This window comes from Monodelphis domestica, chromosome 7 (assembly GCF_027887165.1).
Source record: "Monodelphis domestica isolate mMonDom1 chromosome 7, mMonDom1.pri, whole genome shotgun sequence".
Lineage (NCBI taxonomy): Eukaryota > Metazoa > Chordata > Mammalia > Didelphimorphia > Didelphidae > Monodelphis > Monodelphis domestica.
In genome coordinates, this window is record NC_077233.1 from 258328346 (window position 1) to 258355050 (window position 26705).

The following is a 26705-nucleotide window of genomic DNA, read 5'->3' on the forward strand; positions in this document are numbered from 1 at the left end:
TATGGCTATACCATCTGGAAATAGGAATTCTTAATATATAGTCAACTGGTTCTTTTCCTCAAGCTCAGCTCTAACCCATCCTTGACCTGCCACCCTCTTAAACTATCATTTTGTATCTCTTGTCTTTTGCAGTGGAACTCTTCGAAAGAACAAGATACACTTGTTACCTTTATTTCTGCACTACTCTCTCTTTTTAAGCCTTGGAAATCTGTCTTCCAGCTGGAACACTGTAATGAAGCTACTTTCTCCCACTTAATCACCTCCACAAGCCCTGCCCCTGCTTGGATGAGCACAAATAAAAATTTAGGTCATATTTAAAACCTTCTACAGTCTGGCTTCTATGCACCTTTCCAGCCTCATTCTAGAACATATTCCTCTTCCCTTCCCCTTCCCTTCCCCTTTCCCATTTTATATGGTAGTAGCTTGTGTTAACTTTTTTCTCAAAACAAACCATTGAAAGAGGTACCCTCGGTAGTGTGCCTGCCACCTAATAGATGAGTAAGTTGTGGTTCAGTCCCTTTAGTTGTGACCAACTCTTCAGGATTCCATTTGGGGTTTTCTCGTTAAAGACACTGGAGTGCTCTGCCATTCCCCTCTCCAGCTTATTTTACAGATGAGGAACTTGAGGCAGACAGGGTTTAAGTGACTTGTCCAGGGTCATACAGCTAGGTCAGATTTGAACTCAGGAAGATAAGTCTTCCTAACTCCAGGCCTGGTACCATCTAGCGGATCCAGTCTGCGGTTTAGAGAAGTCAAGTCATTTCTGATTACACAGTATTTGCCTCCCAGGGTTGCCAGTCGTAGTAATAGTAGTAGTGGTAGTAGTAATAGTAATAATATTGGTAGTAGTGTTAGAGTTGGGATTCTTAATACTATGATTCCAATTCCAGGGTCCTCTAACTCTCCTTTCTTTCTTGAACCTTAGACACTGAATATGATGTTTATTTTGGATTTCAGATAGATTTTATCATTATATATAAGAAGAATTTCTCACTCCTAATCATTCATCCAGTGAACATTTATTAAACACCTACTAAAGTGCCAAACATTGTTTTAAGAAGGAGGGATGCATGAAAAATAAAATAAAATAAAATAGTACATAAAAAAAAAGTAGGGATGCAGAAAGAGTGTTCTCTAGGAACTTAAAAATCCAATGAGAGGAAACTTGCTGTTTTGGGGGTGTTTTTCCCCCCTTTGGTTTTATATTACATATCTTTACGTTTTCACTTGATTTTGTATTATGTTTTCCTGATAAAAAACTATCTCTGCTTTTCAGGTTTTATTCCTACTTTGAATTTATACTTCCAGCAAGTTTTATGTCATTTTTTTGGGCTGTTTTATTTGCTAAAATTTGTTCATCGTTTTAATGCCGAAATCAATGAATAATATATTTTTTATGTATTTATCACGATTTTATAAACAAGATAAAGTTTGCCATATCAAATCAATTTTTAATGTATTTATCACGATTTTATAAACAAGATAGTTTGCCACATCAAACCAATTTTTAAGTATTTATCACAATTTTATAAACAAGATAAAGTTTGCCATATCAAATCAATTTTTAATGTATTTATCACAATTTTACAAACAAGATAAAGTTTGCCACATCAAATCAATTTTTAATGTATTTATCACCATTTTATAAACAAGATAAAGTTTGCCACATCAAACCAATTTTTAAGTATTTATCACCATTTTATAAACAAGATAAAGTTTGCCACATCAAACCAATTTTTAATGTATTTATCACAATTTTATAAACAAGATAAAGTTTGCCATATCAAATCAATTTTAATGTATTTATCACAATTTTATAAACAAAATAAAGTTTGCCATATCAAACCAATTTTTAATGTATTTATCACAATTTTATAAACAAGATAAAGTTTGCCACATCAAACCAATTTTTAAGTATTTATCACCATTTTATAAACAAGATAGTTTGCCACATCAAACCAATTTTTAATGTATTTATCACAATTTTATAAACAAGATAGTTTGCCACATCAAACCAATTTTTAATGTATTTATCACAATTTTATAAACAAGATAAAGTTTGCCATATCAAATCAATTTTTAATGTATTTATCACAATTTTATAAACAAGATAAAGTTTGCCATATCAAATCAATTTTAATGTATTTATCACAATTTTATAAACAAGATAAAGTTTGCCACATCAAACCAATTTTTAATGTATTTATCACAATTTTATAAACAAGATAAAGTTTGCCACATCAAATCAATTTTTAATGTATTTATCACAATTTTATAAACAAGATAAAGTTTGCCATATCAAAACAGTTGTATTTAGGATCATGGGCTTAGAGCTGGAAAAGACCTTCTCCAAGCCCCACTTTTCACAGATGAGAACATTGACAGTTGTGACTTGTTGCTCAGTGATTTTCCTGCCAGGTCTGACTTCCTGACCCGATTTGGGGTTTTCTTGGCCAAGAGATGGGAATGGTTTTGATTTGGCAATGGTAAGTGGGTCTCGTTCAGAGAATTGATTGATGGCTCAAACTGACGTCATTGTGAGAGCACAAGCTTTATTATGAGAGAATATAGTAAGGAGTAGCTCTATAGTAAGTAAGTAAGTAAGTCGAGGAAGTAAAGGCCAGTAAAAGTAAAGATGACCAGGGCTTCTCAGGAATGCGTTCTCTCTTGATTAGTTACTAAGGAAGCATTCATTTGTTTGAGCAGCTGGTGCCCATGTCTCCAGGGAACTGATGATACTTTTTCCTGATTCTACATAGACTCCAAAGGAAGGCAGAGTGAATGTGGAAATGGCACCTTATTTGAACCTAGTCCTGTGTGGTTGGGAAACCGAGTCACCTGTATTTATTTGCTGTCCAGAGACTCCCAACCAAAGACCTTGGTTATTTCTGAAGAGTGATGATCTAAAGACCCCAGCTGTAAATCTAAGCAACCCATATGCCTTATCTAAAAAGTGCCCCCATAGTAATAAACCATTATTTAATATTTATTATAATTTTATATTATGTAATTAAATATTATTCAAAACTTTTATATTATGTTAATTATAATATTAATTATATAATTAAATATTTGATATAAACTATATCATTTCTCTGGGCTTTTGATTATTTATAGCTACTTGGCAGGTGGTGTGTGGGACGCTTCAGCCCAAATCGGCTCATTTTACAGATGAAGAAACTGAGGCAAACAGAGTTAAGTGATTTGCCCAGGGTCACACAGCTAATAAGTGTCTGAGACTGAATTTTAACTTAAGATAGGTTTTCTTGATGTAGGCTGGGGACTTTATCCACTGTGCCACCTGTTTGCTTCGTGTGTCTAGTTCGAGTTTATACAGGTAATAATTATTAGACGTTCAAATGGAATTTGTCTTCAACTTAGGTCTTGTTTCAGTTCAAGAAAGACTTCAGATGATCATAACTCTGTTTTAAATGATTACAGCTTTTTATTGCATAAAGCTCAGTAGGGAAGTCAGAGGAGTGTTTGAACATGAAGTATTTTTTAAGCACTTAGTATTTGCTAAGCCTGGGGTTTAAAGAAAGAGCCAAAGGTAGTCATGGATCACTTAGGGGTGGACTCAGTTCTTTGTTCTGCCCCTTCTAAAGGAGGAAGGATGCCCAAGCTATAGCATGTACTGAGGGCAGGGGCTACCCTTGGACCACTCGCTAAGGATTTCTTTTCTCTTTTGTCTTAAGATAGATTTGAACTAAGACTTTCTTAACCCCTAAATCCAACAGTCTTTACTGGCTGTGGATGTCCTTTATTTATAAATAAAAAATATTTAGTTTTACTTCTACAGTCATGCCTTTTGTCTGTTTGGGGAAATTGTCTTCTAATACGGAGTCTTTCCCCCCCTTCTTTTTCCATGCTTTCAGAGATTCAAATAACTGGAATTTCTTGATCTATTTTCCATGTCTTTTTCTTTTTTCCTGCATTGCCATTCATTGCTTTTTAAATTTCTTTGACTTTCTGAACTTGATCTTTGCTTGTCTATTTTGGAAATTGATGAATTCATAAGTGTTGAATGGGAAAAGTTGAAAAAGCACCGTAGAACACGGCATTCAACGCAGGAGCTGGTAAGCAGTAACTTTTCCCTAAAAGCCATCACCCAATCTGCTTGCTATTTCTCCTGCACCCCATGGAAACAGGAAGGGTTTTAGGTTTAGGTTTAGCAGTCGTGAGGAAGGAATAACGGAATATTGTGAATTCGGGGTGTGTGCTTTTGTGACTGTGCTGTGATACTAAATAAAATTCCAGCTGCTTCATGGAGGATACGGTTAGAAGGTTTTAGTGACTTCATTTATAGCTTCGGCAACTTTCCCGAAAACTTCTCCTGGGTTAGGCGATGAGCATTTTCTAAAATGTTAGCTTCTCACTGCAACACTTTAAAATAAGCGTGTGGAGCCTAGGAGGTTTTCTTCTCTTTATAGAAGCATTACCTCTTTCCCAAACTATCTGTGTGTGACTCAGATGGCATTCTTTATGCTGTCCTTATGAGAGCTTAAGACGACTTCTTGTTATCCTTCTAGTATCAAGTATAGCTTTTTTATTTTGTTATTTTTGCAAGCGTCATGGTGTTGAAACTAAAAATAGAAGCGATATCCATAATAAGAAAACTATTTGACATTTTAAAGTTGTTTGGAAAGAAGGGTACTAATTATACTTCCCTATTTTAACACACTAATCCTGTAAATTACTCTGCTCCCAGAACACTAATCAACTTGGGTAGGAGTTCTAGTTGTTGAACAAATTGCAGGATGGGGACCAAAAGACTTGTTCTCACTTTACAAGGATTATGATGAATAATAATGAGGGGTTCATTTGCATGACAGTGCATGAGACCATCATGGCCAACTAACTTATATGAACCAATAGGAATGCTTTTCCCCTTCTAGCTTTTGAATGATATGGATACCAAGCATTTAATACATATGGAATTCAGAGTTAAAAACAAATTTTATATAATGCAGACTTTGATTAGGTTTTTCATGGTCTTCATGACCTAATGATGTTTTGAATAGATACATATGATCACTAGGCAGTCACAATCAAGATTTGGTGATCTTAGAAAGATAATGGAGAACAAAACAGGCAGAGAGGACTCATAAAAATAGAATTATAAAACAGATTTACAGAAATGAAAGAAAACTTAAATAGGGGAAGGTAGGTAGTACAGTGGATAAAGAGCCAGGCTTGGGGGTGGGAGGACCTGGGTTCAGTTGTGGCCTCAAACATTTCCTAGCTGGTGTGACCCTGGGCAAGTCACTTAACTTCATTTGCCCTAAGACAGAAAGTAAGATTTTTTTTTAAAGAAAGAAAAACTAAGTAATTGGAAAGAATTTTCAAAACAAGATGCCTCAATTAACATATATAAGTGCCCCAAATAATAGGAAATAAAATAAAATAGGAGTTGTAATACAAGGAGATCAGTTTCACTTAATAGATTTTAATGAGACTTCTTGGCATGAAACTATAATTGGAACATGGCTCTGGATAGTTAGACGTTCAGAACAAATGAGACTGATCAGGATGCAGAGTGGACTTGGAGTGCCAGTGAAACCAATCTCAGGATTTCTTCTGTCTTTGTTTCATACTATTCTCATGGAAAAGGCAGTAGAGATACGGGCTGGACTGTGATACAGTTAGTTGGATTCAAAACAGATTGAGTGTTTGGACTCCAATAGTTATTCATTTTGGCTTGCCACTGGATTTTGATGACTGGAAGAGAGACTGAAGCTGACAATTTTACGACTCAACCTCACTTAAATCCAATTCCTGGCCAAGTCAAGACATCACAGAGTGATTTCATTGGTCCTCTTTGAAAACAAGTTACTAATAGCTCATTGTCATAGTGTTTGCCATTTTTATCAGCCTCTTGGATAAAGAATTAGGTGGAACCTTCATCAAATTTGTGGATGACAAAAAGCTTTGGATGGCAGTTCTGGACAAGAACATTGGGTTCAATTTAATAAGATGAAATTTAGTAGCAGCACTTGGGTTGAAAAGATCTACTTTGTCATAAAGGATGGGGGAGGCATTTCAGATAGCAGTTTATGTAAAGAAAATATAAAAATATATGCAATATCCCATTATGGAGCACCATAGTTTAGGAACGACATTGAAAAGGTGGGGAGCATCTGATAGAGGGCAACTGGGATGTCAAGGGACCTGAAGTTGATACTATATGAGTATCAGATGAAATAACAGGGATTATTTAGTCTGGAGAAGAGAAGCCTCAGGGGCAAATGATAGCTGCCTTAAAGTATTTGGAGGCCTGTCATGTGAAAGAGGGATCAAACTTCTTTGGCTTTAGAGGACAGAACTAAAACAATAGCTAGAAACTGCAAAAAAAGCATCATATGGATTATTTTTTGTTGTTGTTGTTGTTGATTCTTTAGGGTTCTTTAAGTAAACTATCATATTATCTGCATAGGGAGATAATTTTGTTTTTGTTTTTTTTATCTTATTTCTTTGATTTTAAAAAAAAATTATTGATAACTCTTATTTAATATCAACTTGTATCCCTCCTTCTGCCTTCTTTCAGAAAGCCACAATGTAATAAAGAATAAAAAGAGGAAAAATAAATGCAATATAATAAAGAATAAAAAAAGGAAGTTCAGCAAAACTAACCCATGTGACCAAAAAAAAAAAAATCTGAGGTTCAACACCCATGACCCCCTACCTCTACAAAGAAGCAGGGAAAAAGATTTTATTTACCATCTTTTTTTAAAGCCAAGCTTGATCATTATAATTGTTCTTTCTATTTACATTGTTGTGGCATAGGTGTGTATTTATGTGTAAATATGTATTCACACATGTCTTTATCAAAGTCTTTGAATACTTATCTACGTTCATCATACATATTCTATTATTTAATATCTGCTATTATTCATCATACACATTCTACTAAATTCATGTATCATAATTGCTTTTAGCCATTTCTTAATTTTCTGTTTCTAGTTCTTTGTTGAGAACACAAAAGTTCTGCTGTAATTTACTTGGTCTATATAAGCTATTTCTTTTGGTCTATATGTCTTGAATTGGGTGTGGATATGTGAGTTTGCTCTTTATTCCAAATTCCAAATTGTTTTTCAGGTTGTAATTCACCACTCTACCAACAATGCATTAGTGTGCCTGACTTTCCACACCTTCTCCATTTAGGTGTATCTCTTTTGTTTGTGTTCTGGGTGTCCATTACTATCTTTATTGTGTTTTCATTTGTAGGAGGGGTGCTGGGGAGGAGTGTAGCTAGAAAGCTGGCCTTGAACCCAAGGAGATCTGAAATTGAGCCCTGCCTTTCACACATATTGGCTTCCTCTTCCTAGACAAGTCATTTAACCTCCCTGAACATTCCCCTAATGCTCTAAAGCACTCTCTTAGACTATAAATTGCAGAGAAGGTGCTGACCCATGTTGGTAGAGGGAGTTTTCTTACCTGGGAGTGCCCTATGTTCTTGAAATTACAATTTTAATCTCTGTCCTTACTTCATACCTGATAGCATGATTGCAGCTTTCAGGGTTTTTAAAATTTTTTTTATTTACCTGATGAATAGTAAATTTTGTTCCAGCCTCTCCTTTTGATTCCATGTTTGTTTTTTGTTTTTTGATTAGTTTCTTGTAAGCAGTAGATTGTGGAGGGTTTCCCCCCCTTATCTTTTTTACCATTCTCCTTGGATTAATTGGATTCTTTAGTCCATTCTCATTTAAAATTAGGAGATTTAGGTTGGTGTTTTCCTCCATTTTTATCTATTATTTTTAAAAGATCTCATAATATAGGAGAACAAAAAAAAATCATCTCTTCCTTTAAGTTAATAATAAATGCCTTTATGGTTAGTTTTGGTTAACCTACTTTGATAAACCTGTTCCCAAAGGTATTCTTTCCCTTTTGACCCCCTCCCTGTCCCTGTTATGGGACATGTCTTATCTAAGTTTTTGAATTCTAAATTAAATTACTGATTTTTAAAATAATTCTACCCTTCTTTTTCCCCCTTTCAGTTAATTAATTAGTTGTTAATTCTCTTCTCAATTTCAACCTTTGTAAAGTTTCTGATTCTTTTTCTAAGGAGATTTTCTCTGTTGTGCTCTCTTTGTTAATTTTCTTTACTTCTTATCTAAAATTCATTGATTTTTCATCTCCATTCTTATTTATTCCTTCTTTAATCTCTTTCTGTTCTCCTTTGAGTTAAAATTTTTGAAGTATGGATTCCACTTCTAACCATTTTTTTTTGTTACTGTCTTTCTAAATCTTGCCCTTACTATCACCACCAACCACCGCTGGTCATCACCACCATCCTTTTATCTTTTGTGCCTCACTCTAAGAAGTCTCAAGTTCAGTGGGAGGTAATATGGATAGAAGCAGTGTCCCAGAGTAGACATTCCCTTTTGTCTCCAATCTTAGCTCCCATTCTGTCTCCTGCTCTCCCCATTATTTTCTTGCCTATTGCTGTTCTGTTCATCTCTGGGTCTCTGTCCACCCCACCCCCCTTCCCATCTGCTCCCGAAGACCTCACATATTTCTTCTCATTTGGCAGGATGTTATCCATGCAAACATAACTTTTTTTTTGACAGTTAAAAAATATAGACACTTATTCTAAAACTAAATATTAATTCCTGCAAGAATACAGTTTTCTTTTTAAAATTAAAATATTTGGCTTTTCCCATTACATGTAAAAGCATTTTTTTAACATTTGTTTTTTTTTACAAATTTGAGTTCCAAATTCTTTTTCTTCCTCTTTCCCTTCCCCCTTCATTGAGAAAGCAAGCAATTTGATATAGGTTATACATGAGTAGTCATGCAAAACATATTTCCAAATTAGTCATGTTGTAAAAGAAAACATAGACTAAAAAAATCCCCACCGAAAAATAGAGTAAAAAAAAAAGTATGCTTTACTCTGCATTCAGATTCCATCAGTTCTTTTTCTGGAGTTACAGAGCACTTTTCATCATAAGACCTTTGAAATTGGCATGGATCATTGTATTGTTGAGAACAGCGAAGTCCTTCACAGTTGATAATTTTTTAATATTGCTTTTACTGTGTGCAGTGTTCTACTGTTTCTTCTTACTTTACATCAATACATTTTTTTTAAAAGAGACATCTGGTAACAGTGGAGAAAACATTGGATCTTGAGTTAGGAAGACTTAATTCGAATCCAGATTCAGACACTTACTAATTGTATGAACCTGGGCTAGTCCTTTAACCACTGCCTCAGTTTCCCTATCTGTAAAATGCATGTATTGTTGTAAGGCTCAAATGAGATATTTATAGAAAGTGCTTAGTGGGGGCAGCAGGGTGGCTCAGTGGATTGAGAAACAGACCTAGAGACAGGAAAGGTTTCCTTTCCCTTCCTTTCCCTCCCCTTAAAAAACTTGGTTAAAAATTCTATCCCAGTGAATAACAGCACTTATTATTATTGTCTTAAGTACAGGAATGTGAGAAAGTAGAACTTCATGTAATTCAGAATTAGTGTTCAGTTAGTTCAAACAAGCTAAGCTCTCTCTTGAAAGAAAAAAGAAAAAATTTATCTTTGATTTTATGCCTATTTTTCAATTAGTACCATATATGCCAAAAATTGTGTTGACATCTGATGTTGTAGCTGTCCAGACTCGTTTGGAAGGGAAGTCTGATAGAACCTTCTTTTTGGAAAGCCAAATAGACTGAGCCATTGACTACTCTTTAATGTTTCTACAAACTATTCCATTGTCTCATCAAGTCTTTTAGCTGCTGATGTTTTAAATATTTGCTATTTTGGATCTGTCAAGGCAGTGTGGAACTCATGGCCTGCACTGTCTTTCTTATTTGCAAGCACAACTGAAATAGCTTTCTTCAGTTCTTTTTCCTCCATCAGGGCCAACTCATTTTGAATTGGAAACTTTATTTTCTCCTATGCTTATAAATTCAAGTAGTGTGTGGGTGTTTTTAAAAATCTCGAAGAGTTCTCATTCTTTTAATTCTAAATATTTAAATTTAATTACTCATTTGATTTATATATTTGATTACTTATTCTTTCTTATTCAATCACACCTGCTACATAAATTTTTGCATTTTTTTGATATTAGTATACTTTCCTGTCTTCCTTGATTGAAAACTCAAACATTTAAAACATTTTATTTTTTCAGTTACATATAGAAACAATTTTTGATCATTGTTTTTTGGCTTTTTAGAATCCAAGTTTTCTGCCTTTCTCCCCTACCCCCCCCCCCTCACCAATGTGATGAATACTCTGATATAGGTTATTTATCTGTTCTTTCATGTAATACATATTTCCATATTGCTTATATCATGATAGAAATCTCTTGAAAGAAATAGACATTCTTTGATCTGCACTTAAGATTCCAATAGCGCCTTCTTCGGCTGTGGATGGATGACTTTTTCACCATGAGTCCCTTGTGGTTATCTTAGAGACTTGCTTTGCTGATAATGGATTAGTCCTTCATAGTTGATCATTGTGTAATACTTCTGTTACTATATACTTTGTTTCCCTTCGTATCAGTTCATATAAGTCTTTCCAGGTTTTTCTCTGTTCATCCTATTTCTCATTTCTTATGGCACAATAGTATTTTATTACAACTGTATACCCCAACTTGTTCCTCCATTCCCCAAATGATGGACACCCCCACCATTTCCAATTCTTTGCCGCTACAAAAAGAACTGCTAAAATATTTTTGTACTTCCCTTATCTATGATCTCTTTGAGGTACAGCCCTAGTAGTGATATTGCTGAGTCAAAGTGCAGAGTTTTGTGACTCTTTGAGCCTCATTCCATATTGCTTTCCAGAATGGTTATATCTGTTCATAATTTTATCAGCAGTGTTTCCCCATATCTCCTTCAACGCTTATCATTTTCCTTTTTTGGTCGTGTTAGCCAATCTGGTAGGTGTGAGGTGGTATCTCAGAATTGTTTTGCAAACTTGAAGTTTAAGTTTTTTTTTTTTATGTTACGATTGAAACGTGAAAACCAAAGATGGGAATAGTGGTAATAACTTCTTGAGTTGTCACCTGTACAAAGTTGTCATTTTTCCTGTTCCATCTAATCCCCAAGTTTAAAAAATAATTGTTTCCTGAGTTTTTCAAGATTGGACTGAAATAAATAGTTGAGAAAAAGTCATCCATGGCTAAGCAGATTCCATTGGCTTCTTTTGTAGCAGTTAGGTACATTTCCCCCAAGTGTATTAACTTCCCCCTGATTAAGCCCCTCACAAGGTTCTTATTCTCATCACAAGCATACCTGCATCTCTTGTAACTGGGATTTTCATTTGCACGCTTCCTTATGCCACAACTCCCTTTCTCCTTCATTCTTTTTCTTGCAACACTATAGGAGTTATTGTTATTCCTCTCCCTGATAAGAAGATTTGAACTATTTATTCCCTTCCATATTCTACCTTCCTTATTTCCATTTAGTACCCTCCCTGGCTGTAGTTTTGTTCCACACATCTACAGATTTCCCTATGGGGTTTAATCCATTGTATCTCAGTTCTGCTTTTCCAACCTACATTTCTCCTATTTCTATAAATTCTACTCAGATATTTAGCCGTGTATGTTTTTAATCTTTTAATCTCTTAAATAGAGATTGCTTTCATTGTTCTCAGGTATTCAAAAGCTTTTTAAAAAATTCTTTTATTTATTTATTTGCAGTAATGCCTTCAATTCTTCTCTTTTGTTGATCATCCATCTTTTCCCTTTAATTAGGCTCAAGTTTCTAGAGGATGCCATTTTGCATTGAATCTTGAACAACTTTAGGTTTTGGAATATACTCTTTTCTTCCCTTCTATGATTTCTGGTAGGTATAGAAGAAACTTATGTCATTCAAATTTCTTTTCCTTTTTATTTGAGCGTTTTCTTCCTGTCCACCTGTAGAATTTGTTGTTTGCCATTGGGATTCTTTAATTTAAACACTAGGTGTCTTGAATTTTGAAGTATAGAAGCTGTTTTTTTTTTTCCCCTTCTGGAGGTGTTCTGTGGATGTTTTTTAGTTAGAACTTTGTTCTCTGGTCCCAGCCCCATGCCTGGAATGCTCTCCCTACTATGCTCTGACTACTTACTGACCTCTCTGACTTTCTTTAAGTCCCACCTTCTAAAGGAAGTCTTCTTTACACCCTCTTGATTACAGTGCTTTCACTCTTTTAATTATTTCCTATTTATCCCATATGTAGCTTGTTTTGTATATATTTGTTTGCATATTGTCTCTCCCATTAAATTGTAAGCTTCTTCAGGGCAGGGACTGTCTTTTCCTTCTTTGTATATCCCCAGTGCTTAGCCAGGTAAATGTTACTTGAATGAATGAATAAATGAATTTCCTGTATTATGGTTGGTGGGTTTTCTTATTATGTTCTAGGAGACCTATGATCATTGGTTGAGTTGCCTCTTCCCTCCCTATTAGGGTTCCTTTTCTGTCTCAGGGTCTCAGATGTACCTGTGTAATTGTAATTGTATATAGACATATAATTTTTTTTTTTAGAGGAGTCTGGGGAAAGTATCTAGTCTGTTGTATTTATAGGTCTTTTGACCTAAATAATCTCCTTTAATTTTTTAATGTCTTGTTTCTATAGCCACTATTTTAAACTCCATTTCAAATATTAGTGTAGAAGTAGACACTGTTGTTTTACTCCTGCTCTGATTGAGAAAGCTTTCTCTATGTATTTGTTATAAATTATGCTAATTTTTTGTTTTAAATGCTTTTAATCATAGTAAGATTTTCTGCATTTATTATTGTCATGTGATTTTTAAAAATCACTTTTAAGATTACTATTCTCATGCATCTTTTTTTTTTCTTTTCATTCAGTCTTGTCTGACTTTTTACCTTAGAGTATTTCTTTACTGTTAGAAATTTTTTTTTCTTTGCAAAATTCTTTGGTCTTTGCTGCGTTTTTAGCAAGGATTTACTTATGATTTGTTTCTTTTGTCTGTTTTTGTTGTTCTTTTGTTGTTATTTGGTGCCATTGGTGCCATTTGTTTTAAGATGATGAAGGGAAGCCAATCTTAGATTTGACCTCTCACTAACCATTATAAGGAAGTTCTGTCTCCGAGATAATTTTTGAAATATCATTGACTAGTGAATCAGCCCTTGAATTTGCTTTCTTTCAGTATGAGAGCTACAGGGATCACAGCCTGGTGACTTCACTTCATAAAGGACCACAAGATGCTATCTTAATTGTTTCCTACTGAACTTACTCCCTTTTAACCATTAAAAAAATTTTTTTTCAGTTCAACTATTCTTCTAGATGAGGAAAACAGACTATAAAAGTTGAGCAACTCAGCCTTCTCTCCCTCATCCATTATCATTGAGGCTTTCCACCCTAGCCAAATGTCTTATATTTCCTTTGATCCCTCTCTTTCCCTTAATGCAACTTGAAAGGGAAAAAAAGTCCCAACATTTTTGTTGTCTTTAGCTTTCCACATATCCTAGCCTCAGGTTATTCTAATCATTAACACTCAGTGTTATTTTTCTTAGAGGGCTATGGCATACTTTTGTATTTATTTCCTCTTGGCTTTCTTGTTTCCATTTCTGTGTATGACTTAAAATTGTAATAGATTGAAAATGCTCCCCAGTACACAACTAACTACTTTTCTTGCTTATCAGTTATTTTTCTTCATGTCTTCAAGATTTCACTTATGAGTACTTCCCACCCTTCTGCATTAATTTTAGTTTAGGGGATTGTACATATCCTTTTCCTGAGCCCATTGAAATGTATTCTTCCTAAATTGAGGTATGACCCAGCGCTCTTCTTTGTCACAGATTATAAAATGAAATTGTCATTCTTTGTCAATTTTCTCATTATTTCCAGCTCTGAAACCAGTTGCTTTTAGCCAATGAGAATCAAATTCATAATGTCGACTCCCCTTGTTGCTTCTTTCATCTCTGAAAAATGGAAATTTTCATTAAAGTTACTCATAAAGCTATTAATGACTCCACTCTGGCAGAAAAAATTCCAGAAAGGATACTGGAATCAGTGTGTCACTGCTGCTGAGCTGGACAGAAGCATCATGGTACCATAGAAATAGCTCTGATATTGGAATTGGGGGCCTCAGTTTCAATTGGAGCAAGTAATGGAACCTTTCTAGATTTCAATTTCCTTGTGCTAAAATGAAGAACTTAAAAAAAATAAAATGAGGGCTTAGACTAGAAAATTTGTAAGATTCCTTTAGATTAGATTCTAAATCTATTACTCTATAATCTGATTCTCAAATTTTTCCATCTCTTCTTTTTGTCAATGGTAAGTAGTTTTATCCTGATAACCATATCACTGATTTTGCCCATGTTAAATCTTCACCAAAATCCATCATGTTTCCTGTCCCTTAATTTCTTCACATGATTATGTCTTTTTAACATACAGAGAATTGCAAAAGTCTTAGTGTAGTCATAAATTATTAAAACTAAAGAGTTGGTATTCATTCTCTTTTTTTCCCCTTTTCCCCTCACTTTTCCTTATCTTGTTTCTTTTGCATAAAGTATACTCTCCCATAACCATAACTCAGTTGTGAACTTGACCCCCTAAATCTCAGTGATTCTTTGCATCAGTATTTCTCATTACCCCTATTGCCACCCATAATTACTTTGTACTTTTATTTAAAATCACTTGATGTTTTAGTTTTTATTGTTAAATCTTTATAATTAATTTCCTGCGAATTTTTGCCAAGCTGAAAAGGGATTAAACAGGTGTCATTCTAGAGGCAAGCACTAGGTTGATAGAAATTGTAGGATTTTGATTTAATACAATAATTAATAATAACAAGAAAAATAACTAACATTTGTATAGTGCTGTGTGACAGGCACTTTACAAATATTATCTCATTTTGTCCTCATAATAACCTTAAGAAGTAGGTACTTTTAAAAATTCTGCCTCAGATATGTCCTAACTGTATGACCCAGGGGAAGTCATATAACCCTGTTTGCCTTAGTTTCCTTATTTGTTAAAGTGAGCTAGAGAAGGAAGTGGCAGACCATTCTAGTTTCTTTGCCAGGAAAACCCCAAATGGGTTTATGAAAAGTTGGACATGACTGAAACAACTGAACAACAGATTCCCAATACTAGATTGTAAGGACTATGAGGAAAGAGACTAAATAACTTTGAATATTCTCCTTTGCCTCCCTCTCAGACCTGGGGGACTGTGGTTGTGTATTCACTACGAGACATACTTGTTGTATTGGTTTGTTTTGTTGGAGAAAAATAAATATGATTTCTAAAAAATCCTTGTATAGGATCATAGACTTCATTTTATTTTTTACATTTTGTAAAATGTGCTTTTTTATTGAAATTTTTTATTGAATTAATTAATTTAGAATATTTTTTCATGGTTATATGATTCATGTTCTTCCCTTCTCTCCTCCCATCCCCCTCCTATAGCTGACCCGCAATTCCACTGGGTTTTACTTGTGTCATTGATCAAGACCTCTTTTCCTATTATTGATCATTACATGAGGGTGATCATTTAGAATCTACATTCCCAGTCATATCCTCATCAATCCATGCGATTGAGCATTTGTTTTTCTTCTGTGTTTCTATTCCCATAGTTCTTCCTCTGAATGTGAATAGTGTTCTTTCCCCTAAGTCCCTCAGAATTGCCCTGGATCATAGACTTTAAATAAGGGAAGGCTCTTTAGCAATCCTGTTGCTCCAACTCTCTCCTTTTGTAGATGAGGAAGTTCATGTCCAGGACATGAAGTGGGTTTATCCAAGGTTATACAGGTAATAAAGAGTAGAAGAAGGATTTGACCCGTGTCTGACTCCAGGTCTATTTCTAAGACTTACGATTGCAAGGTATAGAGTAGAGATCCATTTGCATTGGTAAGGAAGGAGTTCCCTAAAATCATAGATTTCATAGGAAAAAAAAAAAGCAGGAGGGTGCTGTTGTTGCGTGGATGAATTCATGCATCTCCATCATTCCTTCTTCCATCTTCTCATCTACAATAGTCTCCCTGTCCTACCAGATGATAACTACCATCCTACCAGATGATAACTTAAATCAAATCCTTGATTGCATGCCTCTTCCACATCTTTTAATTTTGTTTTCCTTAGAGATGAGTTCTTTTAGGGTAGAAACTATGCTGTATACTTATTTTGTGGCCTCAGAACATTGCCACAAAGCTAAGATCACATTCACTCAATAAATATTTAACTGAATTGAGTTACAGAGTATTTCTTTGAAACAGACCCCCCCCCCCCATGTAGCAATCTTTTCCATTTAACACGTTATTTTGACTTAATCCCAGTCATTAATTTTTGACATTATTATTTGCCGTTTACCAATCTGCATTTAGTTTTTAGTTTAGCAAATATGAAATGCCTATTGTGTGCAGTCCAGTAGTAGAATCTAGTACGTACATAGCTATTATTTTATGGAAGGTAGTACTTAAAAGTCTCGTAAAGAGTTGAAAAAAATTGAAGGGGAAAAAGAATGGGGAAGATTAGACCTGCCTTCATGGAGGTAGTGGCATTTTAGTTGGGCTTCAAAGGATGAATAATGACATTGAAAGGGTTGTTTGTTTTTGGTATAGCAAAAGGGAAAGTCCACTATGTTGAGAGCATCAGAGAATTCTACATAGGGCATTTGGAGAGGAGTATTATGAGTTAAGGTTGGAAAAATAGGGGATTCCAGATTGTAGAGGGGCCTGATGACCAGTTTAGGGGGTCTGAACTTTACTTGGTAGGCAGTAGGGAGCTATTGAAGATTCTGAGGAGTAACATGATTAGAATTAAGTAAAAAGATGACTAATTGGGCAGCAGTATACAATATACTAATAAAATAATTATATATAACAATAACAAATTAAATATGAATATGTGAATGTTTTATTTGATTATGTAATATAGATTAAATGGGGAAGAGAATGGAGAAAATAATTCATAGTAGGATATTATTGCAATTGTTCTTGTTGGGAGTCTGTATTAGGGTTGTGGGAGTTGAAACAGGGAGGAGAAGGAAGATCTGAGGAAGTTACTGAGGAATAAGTAACAGGATTTGGTAACTAATTCAATTTAAAAAGTTCCAGGAGACCAAGTAAATGTTAATGCTGTAGATGGAAATGATGAAGTCAGATGGAAAAGTGGATTTCGTGAGAAATTTAAATTTGGATATAGACACATTGATTTGAAAAGGCTACTGCCCTATTGAGGAGATGTCCTGTGGGCAATTGGGAATATAGATCAGAGATCAGAAGAGGGAAGATAGGTCAGATTGGAGAGTCATCTGTTCAAAATGGACACTCTCCAGAATGAACCAAGGAGGCCATGGCTTGATCTCAAGGGATGTGTGAAAATCCCATTGAAGGATGAGATGCTATCCTTTCTCCTTTGCATTTTGAGACTTTTGCATAGGATGGGTAGGTGGTGGTGGGTTGTGGTCTTCAGCATGGATCTCATTACATTATCTTCTTCCCTCCAGCTGAAACTCCTCCATTTTGTAAATTATCATTTTCTTTTTCTTTTTTTAATTCAAAGATTTTCTTTTCCCAATTACATGTAATAACATTTTTCAACATGTTTCCTGAAATTATCCAAATTGTTTCTCTCTCTTCCTTTCCCCCTCTCAGAGATGGTAAGCAATTTGATTTGGATTATATATGTATTATCATGCAAAACATACTTCCATATTGGTCATTATTGTAAGAGAATATGCATATAAAACCAAACCCCTAAATTAAAACATAAATAAACTAATGTGAAAGACCGAATGCTTTGATTCTGCATTCTGATTCCCAACAGTTCTTTCTCTGGAGGTGGATAGCATTCTTTGAACAACATAAGGCCTTCAGAATTGTCCCAGATTATTATATTGCTGAGAGATTCACACAGTTGATCATCCCACAGTTTTGCTGTTACTTTGTACAATGTTCTCCCAATTCTGCTTATTTCATTCATGTAGGTTTTTCCATCTTTTTCTGAAATCGTGCTGTTCCATCATTTCTTATAGCACAATAGTATTCCATCATCAATATATATGACAATTGTTCAGCCATGCTCCAATTGATGGACATCCCCTCAATTTCCAATTCTTTGCCACTATAAAAAGAGCTACTATAAATATTTTTGTACAATTTTGTACAAAAAGTAGGTCCTTTTCCCTTTTTAAAAAAATCTCTTTGGGATACAGACTCAGTAGTGGTATTACAGGATCAAAGAGCATGCACAGTTTATAGCCCTTTGGGCATCATTCCAAATTGCCCTCCAAAATGGTTAGATCTCTTCATGATAACATCACTGATGATGCATTAGTGTGTCCCAATTTTGACCCCCCCCCCATATCAATTAATTTCTTTTACTGTCATATTGGTCAATGTCAATTATTGTTTTTGGAGCTCCACCATGTTTCCAGCTGTCCAAGTGGACAACCTCAGTGCCATCTTTTTGTTCATCATGTTTCTTCACCTCACGTATACTGTCAGGTGTCATATCTTGTTGGTCCTGTCACCACCACTTACCTCATCTGATTCCTCCCTCTATCCACACAGCCTAGTTCTGGCCCCTTCACTTTACCCTGGCCCATTAGGATGGTTTGCTCCCTTCCTAGTTGTCAAAATGATTTCCCTAAATTGAAGATCTGATCCTATCACTCTCCTTCTCAATAAACTCCAGGCTCTTGTTGACTCTAGGATTGCCTTTACAACCATTTCATCTTTATCTCATCCTTTTTATTTCCATTTTTTTGCATTATATATATATATATGCATATGCATTTTATAATGCATATAATTGTTGTTCAGTCATTGCAGTTGTGTCCAACTCTTTATGACTCCATTTGGGATTTTCTTGGCAAAGGGATGAATGATTTGCCATTTCCTTCTCCAGCTCATGCTTAAAGAGAAAACTCAGGCACAGGGTTGTTAACAGTGTCATATGCTATAGACAAGTGAGGAAATGCTATGGGTTGATATTATTTAATTTGGCCAGTGGGAGGTTACTAGCTCCCTTTAAGAGGAGTTTCATTAGAGTAATGAATGTAGAAAGTAGATTTTAAGAAACTGAGGAAGTCGAGACAATTTTAGATCCCTTTCCCCCCTCTATTTGGCAGTACAAGGGAAGCAAGATGAAACAGTATATTGTTGGAAGAGAAGAGTTAAGGGGAAGGCTTTTTGGGGGTTCAGGAGATTGGATAATTTGGATAATTTTTGTAGGCAGATTGGGAAGGAACCAATAGATAAGACAGCTAGGTGGGTTCAGTGGATAGAGAATCAGGGCTGGAGACAGGAGTCCGGGGCTCAGATATGGCCTTAGACACTTCCTAGCTGTGTTACTCAGGGGCAAGTCATTTAAACCCTATTTGCCTCAGTTTTCTCATCTATCAAATGAAATTAAGCCACTTCTTCCCCATTGCCTAGCCCTTCCTGCTCTTCTGCCTTGGAACCAGTATTGATTCCAGGATGGAAGGTAAAGGGTTTAAAAAGGAAAAAAAAAGATATATGGGAAAGAAGGAAGGGCATGTGGGGGTGAGTCTTGGAGCAAGGTCCTTGATCATGTGGGAGGAGGTAGAGCTAGAGGGATCATCCTTGAACAAGGGTGTTGGTACATCCATCCTCAGAGGGGAGCATGTTGATAAGACTGAATAGTTTTATAATGACCAGAAGAAGAGGAAAGCTGGGGTGCCCACGATCGCTATCCTTAAGTCTTTTTTAGTAAACTATGTAGAAGGCTGTCATCTGCTTAGAGTATAGGAAGTACGGGTGGGGTTGGATTGGAGGAATGAGGAAAAGGTTTAAAAAAGAGATAGGGAGTCAAAAGTAGAGTAAATTGTTGAGCAATAATGAGAGCCCAGCTGTTTTGTAACACATTTTTAATGGGTGACATCAGCTCAGTGTCATGGCCTTTTCTTAATGTGATTTAGCAGGCTAGGAATAAGAGCAGGGAAATTGGGTTGAGGATGGGGGATGCCCAGTGAAGGGGAATCCCCCCAAATGAAAGGCTTAGGGGAGGGGGAGGGAAGGATGCTGCCACTTGTCGACTTAGAGAGTTGCTAAGAGTTTAAAGGGATGAAAAGCTGGTTTCCTTTAGGTGAGAGCAGAAGAGGGAGGCAAGAGGCAGAAGGTAGAGGTTTTTTTATTTCTTAAATAGTATAATTTCTAATGAGGAGAGCAGGAGATTAGGTAGAGAAAAAGAATGGGGATGGGGGATCAAGGTGCTAAAGTCATTGAGAAGATTGGGAGAACTCCCTGAAGATAAGTTAGTGCCACATCAGACATACTAGGTTTGAAGCTGTAAGAAACCATCTAAATCAAGTCCAACCACTTCATTTTTGGGGTTAGAAAACGGAGGCCCAGTTGAATGACTTTTTCCAAGATAGCAAAACTGGAACTTAAAGACATGGTCTTGGACCCCAAATTCAGTCTTCTTTCCATTATTATGTTCATCTGTGAAGAAGATGGTTTTTATGGATTGCATAGACTGAAAGAACAAAAACACTTTTTGGAGGGTAAAAGTAAAGGATTGGACATTTTCATTGTGCATCTCCATATTTCTTGTGTTTCTGATCTTTTCTGTGATAGGGCATATTATGCCTTCCCCAGGGCCTGAGAATACATAAAAATGTAAATTTATCTTGCTACCTAATACATTATAAGAATCATAAGTCATAATTGTTGACGTGATGGCAAACCCATTATATATAATGAGGTTTCTAGAATGTATATCTTCTGTTTTGCCTTGCCCTAATTACTATAGTTGATATTACCTTAGGCAAGGGCTTCCTATTATATAAGCCTGCCTTTTCTTCCTTCTCTCTCTCTCTCTCTCTCTCATTCTCTCTCTCTCTCTCTCTCTCTCTCTCTCTCTCTCTCTCTCTCTCTCTCTCTCTCTCTGTCTCTCTGTCTCTCTGTCTCTCTCTCTCTCTCTCTCTCTCTCTCTCTCTCTCTCTCTCCCTCCCTCCCTCCCTCTCTCTTCCTCCCTCTCTCTCCCTCCCTCTCTCTCCCTCTCTCATATTATTGGGAAAATAAAGTACCCAGTACACTATCAACTGGTTTCTGCCAATGTATTTTTGCCTTGCTTTGGTCCTTTTAGTTCATTAGAAGTCATCAAGTCTATCTCCATCCCCATTTTACAGATGAGGAAACAAGCACAGATCCAATTAAATGATTTGCCCAGAGTCACATAGCTAAGAAGTGCCTGAGGCAGGATTCAAACTCAAATCTATCTGCCTCCTAAGTTCCTTGCTCTTCTAGCTGTCCAAAAGGAAGACTTTAGTTTGCATTTCTAACACAAAGAACTTTTGCAGCAGGAGAAGCTTTTCCCCAGAAGAGTAACCTTTTCACTTGTGAAAAAGCCTCCACACAGGATTTTGTCCTGCTTTATCATCCTCATGCATATCCACATTATTTTGAGAGTTCCTTGACCTTTTCTTGTACTCTTCAACTTCTATATCTGATGCTTGAATGTATTCTTGCCAAAATACAATGATAAAGTTATGCATTTGTCTCTGGGTAGCTGATCCTCTTCACCAATTTCCTTCTTTGTGGTGACTTGAGATAAAGGCTTGAATTACATTCTGTTCCAATTAAAAGAAGTATCTCTTACGCAGAACAGAATGTTTTGAACATATGTTTAAACTGCACCTTTGTTGAGAATTCTCTTCATCCTTTGCCATTCTTTATGCTGATAAAGAAATAAAATCAACATTATTTTGTCAAATAATTACAAAATTCAGTTACACATATAAATGAGAGAAGTATGGAGGCAAGGATGCCCATATTTCTTGATTCAGCTGTTTAGCCACTGGTCCATTTCTTTCTTTCCTTTGTAACATCTATCAAAAGAAGGGTCTGTGCTCTCTGCCTTTATTTCCTCACCACCATCTGCCCATTTATCTGCTCTTCTGAAAACTTTGTTCATGAATTCAATCCAGCAAGCAATGATCTGGAACCTACTCTGTGTGGAATGAAGGAAGAGGATGAATAGCCTTACTTTGGCCATAGATGACTTAGAGATATTTCTGTTTTATGAGTTTTAAATTTGGTAGGGAAAAGGTCCACAGTTAACTGGTGCAAGTTAGAATTTGGTGTTTCATGGCAGACCTACCAAGAACTATTTGGGGAGGAATTCAGACTGGAGACAGCCCATCCCGTTCTGGGGATCAGGATGAGCTTCATGACATTTCTGTCCATTTTTAAGTCAGACCTTGAAGGATGAGCAGAGATTCTCCAGATCATTAATTCCAGAAACTTCCCCCCTCATTTCTCATTTTCCTTGATTTCTCGGTAGCGTGACACTGGTGATCACCCCTCTTCTTCAAACTCTTCCCTTAACACCTGAAACACTCTACTAACTTGTTTTTCTATCACTGACTGTTTTTTCTGTTTCCTGTATTTGCTAATGGAATTAAGAGTATTTGACCCCAAACTTTTTTCCTCGACCTTTTGTGCTTTCCTACAGTTCCCTATTTCACCCCTGCCTGCCTGTAAGTAGACAGAAACAGACCCTGCTTCTTCCAGGACCTTCGTATCTGTTGTGAGTGGTTGTAACTTGAGTCTGGGATTGGAGGTAGGAGGAACTAGTAAGCAGGGCGGCCACTCTGAGGGGAAAAGCTAGAAGGGATCCGCTGACCAGAAAGGGAACAAACTATGGAAAGCCTTCAAGAGATGGATTAAGGCTTTAATCCTGTGTGAAACTGATTGACTAGAAGGAGATTATGTGCCTGTAACTTTGTTAATCTGCATGTAGGCTGTACCCCAAGATTCCCATGTGTTCTGTAACAAAAATAGTTTTTACACTTGAATTAATAGGCTTGTGTTGTACTGCAGTGTATACTGCTCGGGGTGGGGCACCGCTCTAGAAGCGAGAAGAGGGAATTCAGGGGCAAGGTCTTTGGAGGAGAACTCACCCCCTTATTAATCTATCCTGGGTGGTTGCATTGGAAAATTACCCAACAGAATTGGCTGGCATGTGGATAGTAGAGCCTTCTTTTCAAGAGCTGCCCTGGGGCAGGCACCTGTTTCATCACCACTCCTAAATGACATATTAGACTTTCATTTCAGTTTTATTCTCTACTAACTCTATAGGAATGAAACTTTTCCTCCATCCCCTTCCGTTCCTTTAATACTAATTTTTTAAAAAAAAATCACAGTGTAATAAAATAAAAAATCTTAGGAAAGTTGAAAATTAAGGTTAAATTCAGTTATCCTTTTCTCGATTGAAAAAATTCTTATTCACATGAAATATAGGTGATAGATTTGTACTGTGCTAACAAACATTTAACAGATGTTTCTTGTGTTTTAGGCTATTCAACAATAGTTATGAACTCCCGGCTACGTGCTTTGGGTGGGAGAATAAATAATATACGAGTCTCAGAACTGCCAAAAGAGAAGACACGATCAGAAATCGTCTGTAATCTCCACTTCTTAGATGGCTTGGTACAGACATTCAAAGTTAATGTAAGTTCTAAAGATATGTTTATTATTGTTCCTACTCCTCAAATGCATCATTTAAAGAATAATGTGCTTGGCTAGCATACAGTTTATGTTAGTCTAAAAACTTTAAAAAGAAAAAGAATGATTTCAATTTTTCACCCGTGAAATTAACTCTTTTTTTCATGAGTGGCCCTAATGATATCCTTCCAGTAAAACAAAAATTTTGTTACATGCTAAATGCCCTTTTTAAGTTTGATCACCATGGAGCAAGATCTTAGTAATCAGAAGGTTGCCTGGTTGGCATTGAAGAAAATGGGTTAGAGCAAGAGCAAATAATAATAATAATAATAATAATAATAATAATAATAATAATAATAATAATAATAATAATAATAATAATAATAATACCAAGTAGCTAGTATTTGTATAGTGCTTTAAGGTTTAAATACATATATGTATATGTATATATATATTATTATGTATATAGTACATATAAATAAATAAATATACAGCATCTTTTTTAACTCTCACAACAACCCTGTGAGTTTGTGTTATTTCCCTATTAAAAAAAATGAAAACTCTTACCTTCTGTTTTAGTATCACTTCTAAGACAGAAGAGCATCAAGGATTAGGCAGTGGGGGTAAGTGAATTGCCCAGGGTCACACAGTTAGGGAGTGTCCAAGACCAGATTTGAAGTCAGATCATCCCAACTCCAAACTTGGCATTTTAGCCACTATTTTACCTATCTGCTTCCCCATTTTACATAAAATTTCCCCATTTTACAGATGAGGAAACTGAGGTTGAAAGAGCTGATGTATCTTGTCCAGGGGTCACCTCATCAGTGTCTAAGGTGTGATTGCAACTCAAGTTTTTGTGACTCCAAATCCCTGAAGCACTGACCTGATGAGATCAAATTGAACTCTCTTAGAGGCCCATTAATTTCACTTCAGTTTCACACAGACTATAAACTTAATTTAGCTTTCTCACAAATATATGCTGTTAGTCACAAAGCCTTTTAGATAGAAGAATGTGGTTGACTCAGTGCCACTTATTCCTGTTTCTGGGAGAACAACTCAGCATGCTGATGATGGGTCATTAGTGCCATTATTACACATGGAAGATAGCATTCTTATTCATTAATAATGGCAAGGCAGCACTATTCATTCTTTAGCCATAAACCCAGCTCATGCCATCTAAGCCGGTGACACTTGCCGCACCCCCTCCAGCGCATTTAACAAGGACTGTGCTTGCCACACCTGGTCCTGCTTGGGTCCCTGGGAGGATGCCATCTTTTGCTTTAGCCAAAATAGGCAAGTCGACAGTAATTAATGGGGGGAAAGGAAGAGGAGAGACCAGAATTGCGGGGGGAGGGGCATAAAAATAAGTATGTGTACTGATCAACTGTGAAAGACTTAGCTTCTCTCAGCCATACAAAGATCCAGGACAATTCCAAGGGACCTAAAGAATATAATCCACCTCCAGAGAAAGAACTGTTGGAGTCAGAATGCAGAAGAAAGCATACAATTCTTTACTTTAGTTTATTTTTTAAATTTAATTAAATTTAATTTTGTTTTATTTAAATTTTTTAATTTAAATTTAAATATTTATTTTTATATTTAATATAATAATAAATTATTATATTTAGATACATATAAATATATTATAATAAAAATAAATAATAATACATATTAAATATAAATATAAAAATAAAATTTAAATTTATTTGAATTTTAAATAATTTATTTTATTTTATTTTTTAATTAATTTAATTTAATTTAATTTATTTTTAGTTTCCTATATTCTCTTACAGAAATGAACATGGAAATATGGAGAGTTTTGCATGATAATAACATATGTATTACCCAGATCAAATTGCTTACCATCTCTGGGAAAGAGGAGGAAAGAAAGAGAGGGAGACAATTTTGATCCTATAGTTTCAGAAAATGTATATGGAAAATTGCCATTACATGTAATTGGTAAAATAAAATATCTTTACCAAAAAAATAATCTCTTGGAAAAATGAATATGTGGAATGAGATTTATGGTGTTCTTTTCCATCAAGTTGCCAGTCTTGCTGAAGGCGTACTACACTTGAGCCATGAGTCAGTCCTGCCAATCTTTTCTCCTTTATATTTTTCGTTTTCTTCGTAGCTTTCCACAGGTTTAGTTGAAATCTTAACTCTCTCATTTTTTGACTGTTACGGCTCTCCTTCTTAGGACACACACCCCGACCTCAGAAATCTGAGGACCATGTCACAATTTTGATTCTTTATCCCTTTGGCTCAAAAGCCTGTTCGAAATTCCTGGAGACACGGCCCCAGGTGGTAGGTGATGATTGTTCTCTTGTGGAATTATCACATACCACTCCCCTTAATGTGGATATACTTAATCAAGAGCTAATCCTCATTTTAGAATGATGAATGCTATTGGCATTAAGGATGCTTGGCTTTTCCTAGCCCAACACCTTTTTTGGGGCTACTCCAGGCATCTTCCGCCATTCATTACTCTGGATGGTGACTGTTAGTCAGACTGAGGGATGTGAACTCCATGTATCCTGAGTCATTTTCAGTATTTCAGTATTAATGGCTGCTGGATGGCCTCTTCACAGACTCCCTGGTGCTCCCTCTGCAGTAACTCTTCAGTGTTCTGAGTGCCTTTTTTTTTTTAAACCCGTACCTTCTTATAGAAATATATTTTGCGTGATAATACATGTATAACCCAGATTGGATTGCTTGCCAGCTCCAGAAGGGAGGAGGGAAGAAGAAAGGAGGGAGACAGTTTGGATCATATAACTTTGGAAAACTTACGTGGAAATTTGTTATTAAAATGAAGAAAAATTAAATTAATTAAAAAAAAACCTTACCTACTATCTTAGAATCAATATTGAGTATTAGTTCCAAGATGGAAAAGAAGTAAGGGCTTGGCAGTGGCAGTTGCCCAGGGTCACACAACTAGGAAATATTTGAGACCAGATACGAACCCAGAACTTCCCTTCTCTAAACCTGACTCTCAATCCACTGAGCCACCTAGTTGCCCCCTTCTGAGAACCCTTTAAAAAATAATTCAAGATAAACTTTTGTTATCTTTTATTTTTCTGTCACTTATATTTTCCAATGTAAATCCCACCCTAGATGGTCATCCTTTAAGACAAAGAATTAAAATGTGTTAAAAAAAATAAGATGGAACAAAAATAAGTAAAACACAAAACAGTTTATAGTGTTCTATACCCATAATACCCTATTTCTAAAAAGAAGGGAGCAAAGTATATTATCAGATCACTTGTTTTGGATCAATCTTGATCATCATAATTTCACAGCATTCAATTTTAGCTTTTCTCTTGTTATTTTCATATATATCATTATAATCATTATATATATAT

General features: G+C 35.7%; 1 protein-coding gene across 3 annotated transcripts in view; it reads left to right on the forward strand.

Annotated features, from left to right (window-relative positions):
• The window catches only part of PTPN3 (protein tyrosine phosphatase non-receptor type 3), a 300638-nt gene that overhangs the window by 79744 nt on the left and 194189 nt on the right, over window positions 1-26705 (forward strand). For all 3 annotated transcript variants that reach the window (XM_007498053.3, XM_007498054.3, XM_007498052.3), the window contains exon 2: window positions 23195-23349. In XM_007498053.3, coding sequence (XP_007498115.1) covers window positions 23195-23349 — 155 coding nt within the window. The remainder of the gene's footprint in view (window positions 1-23194; window positions 23350-26705) is intronic.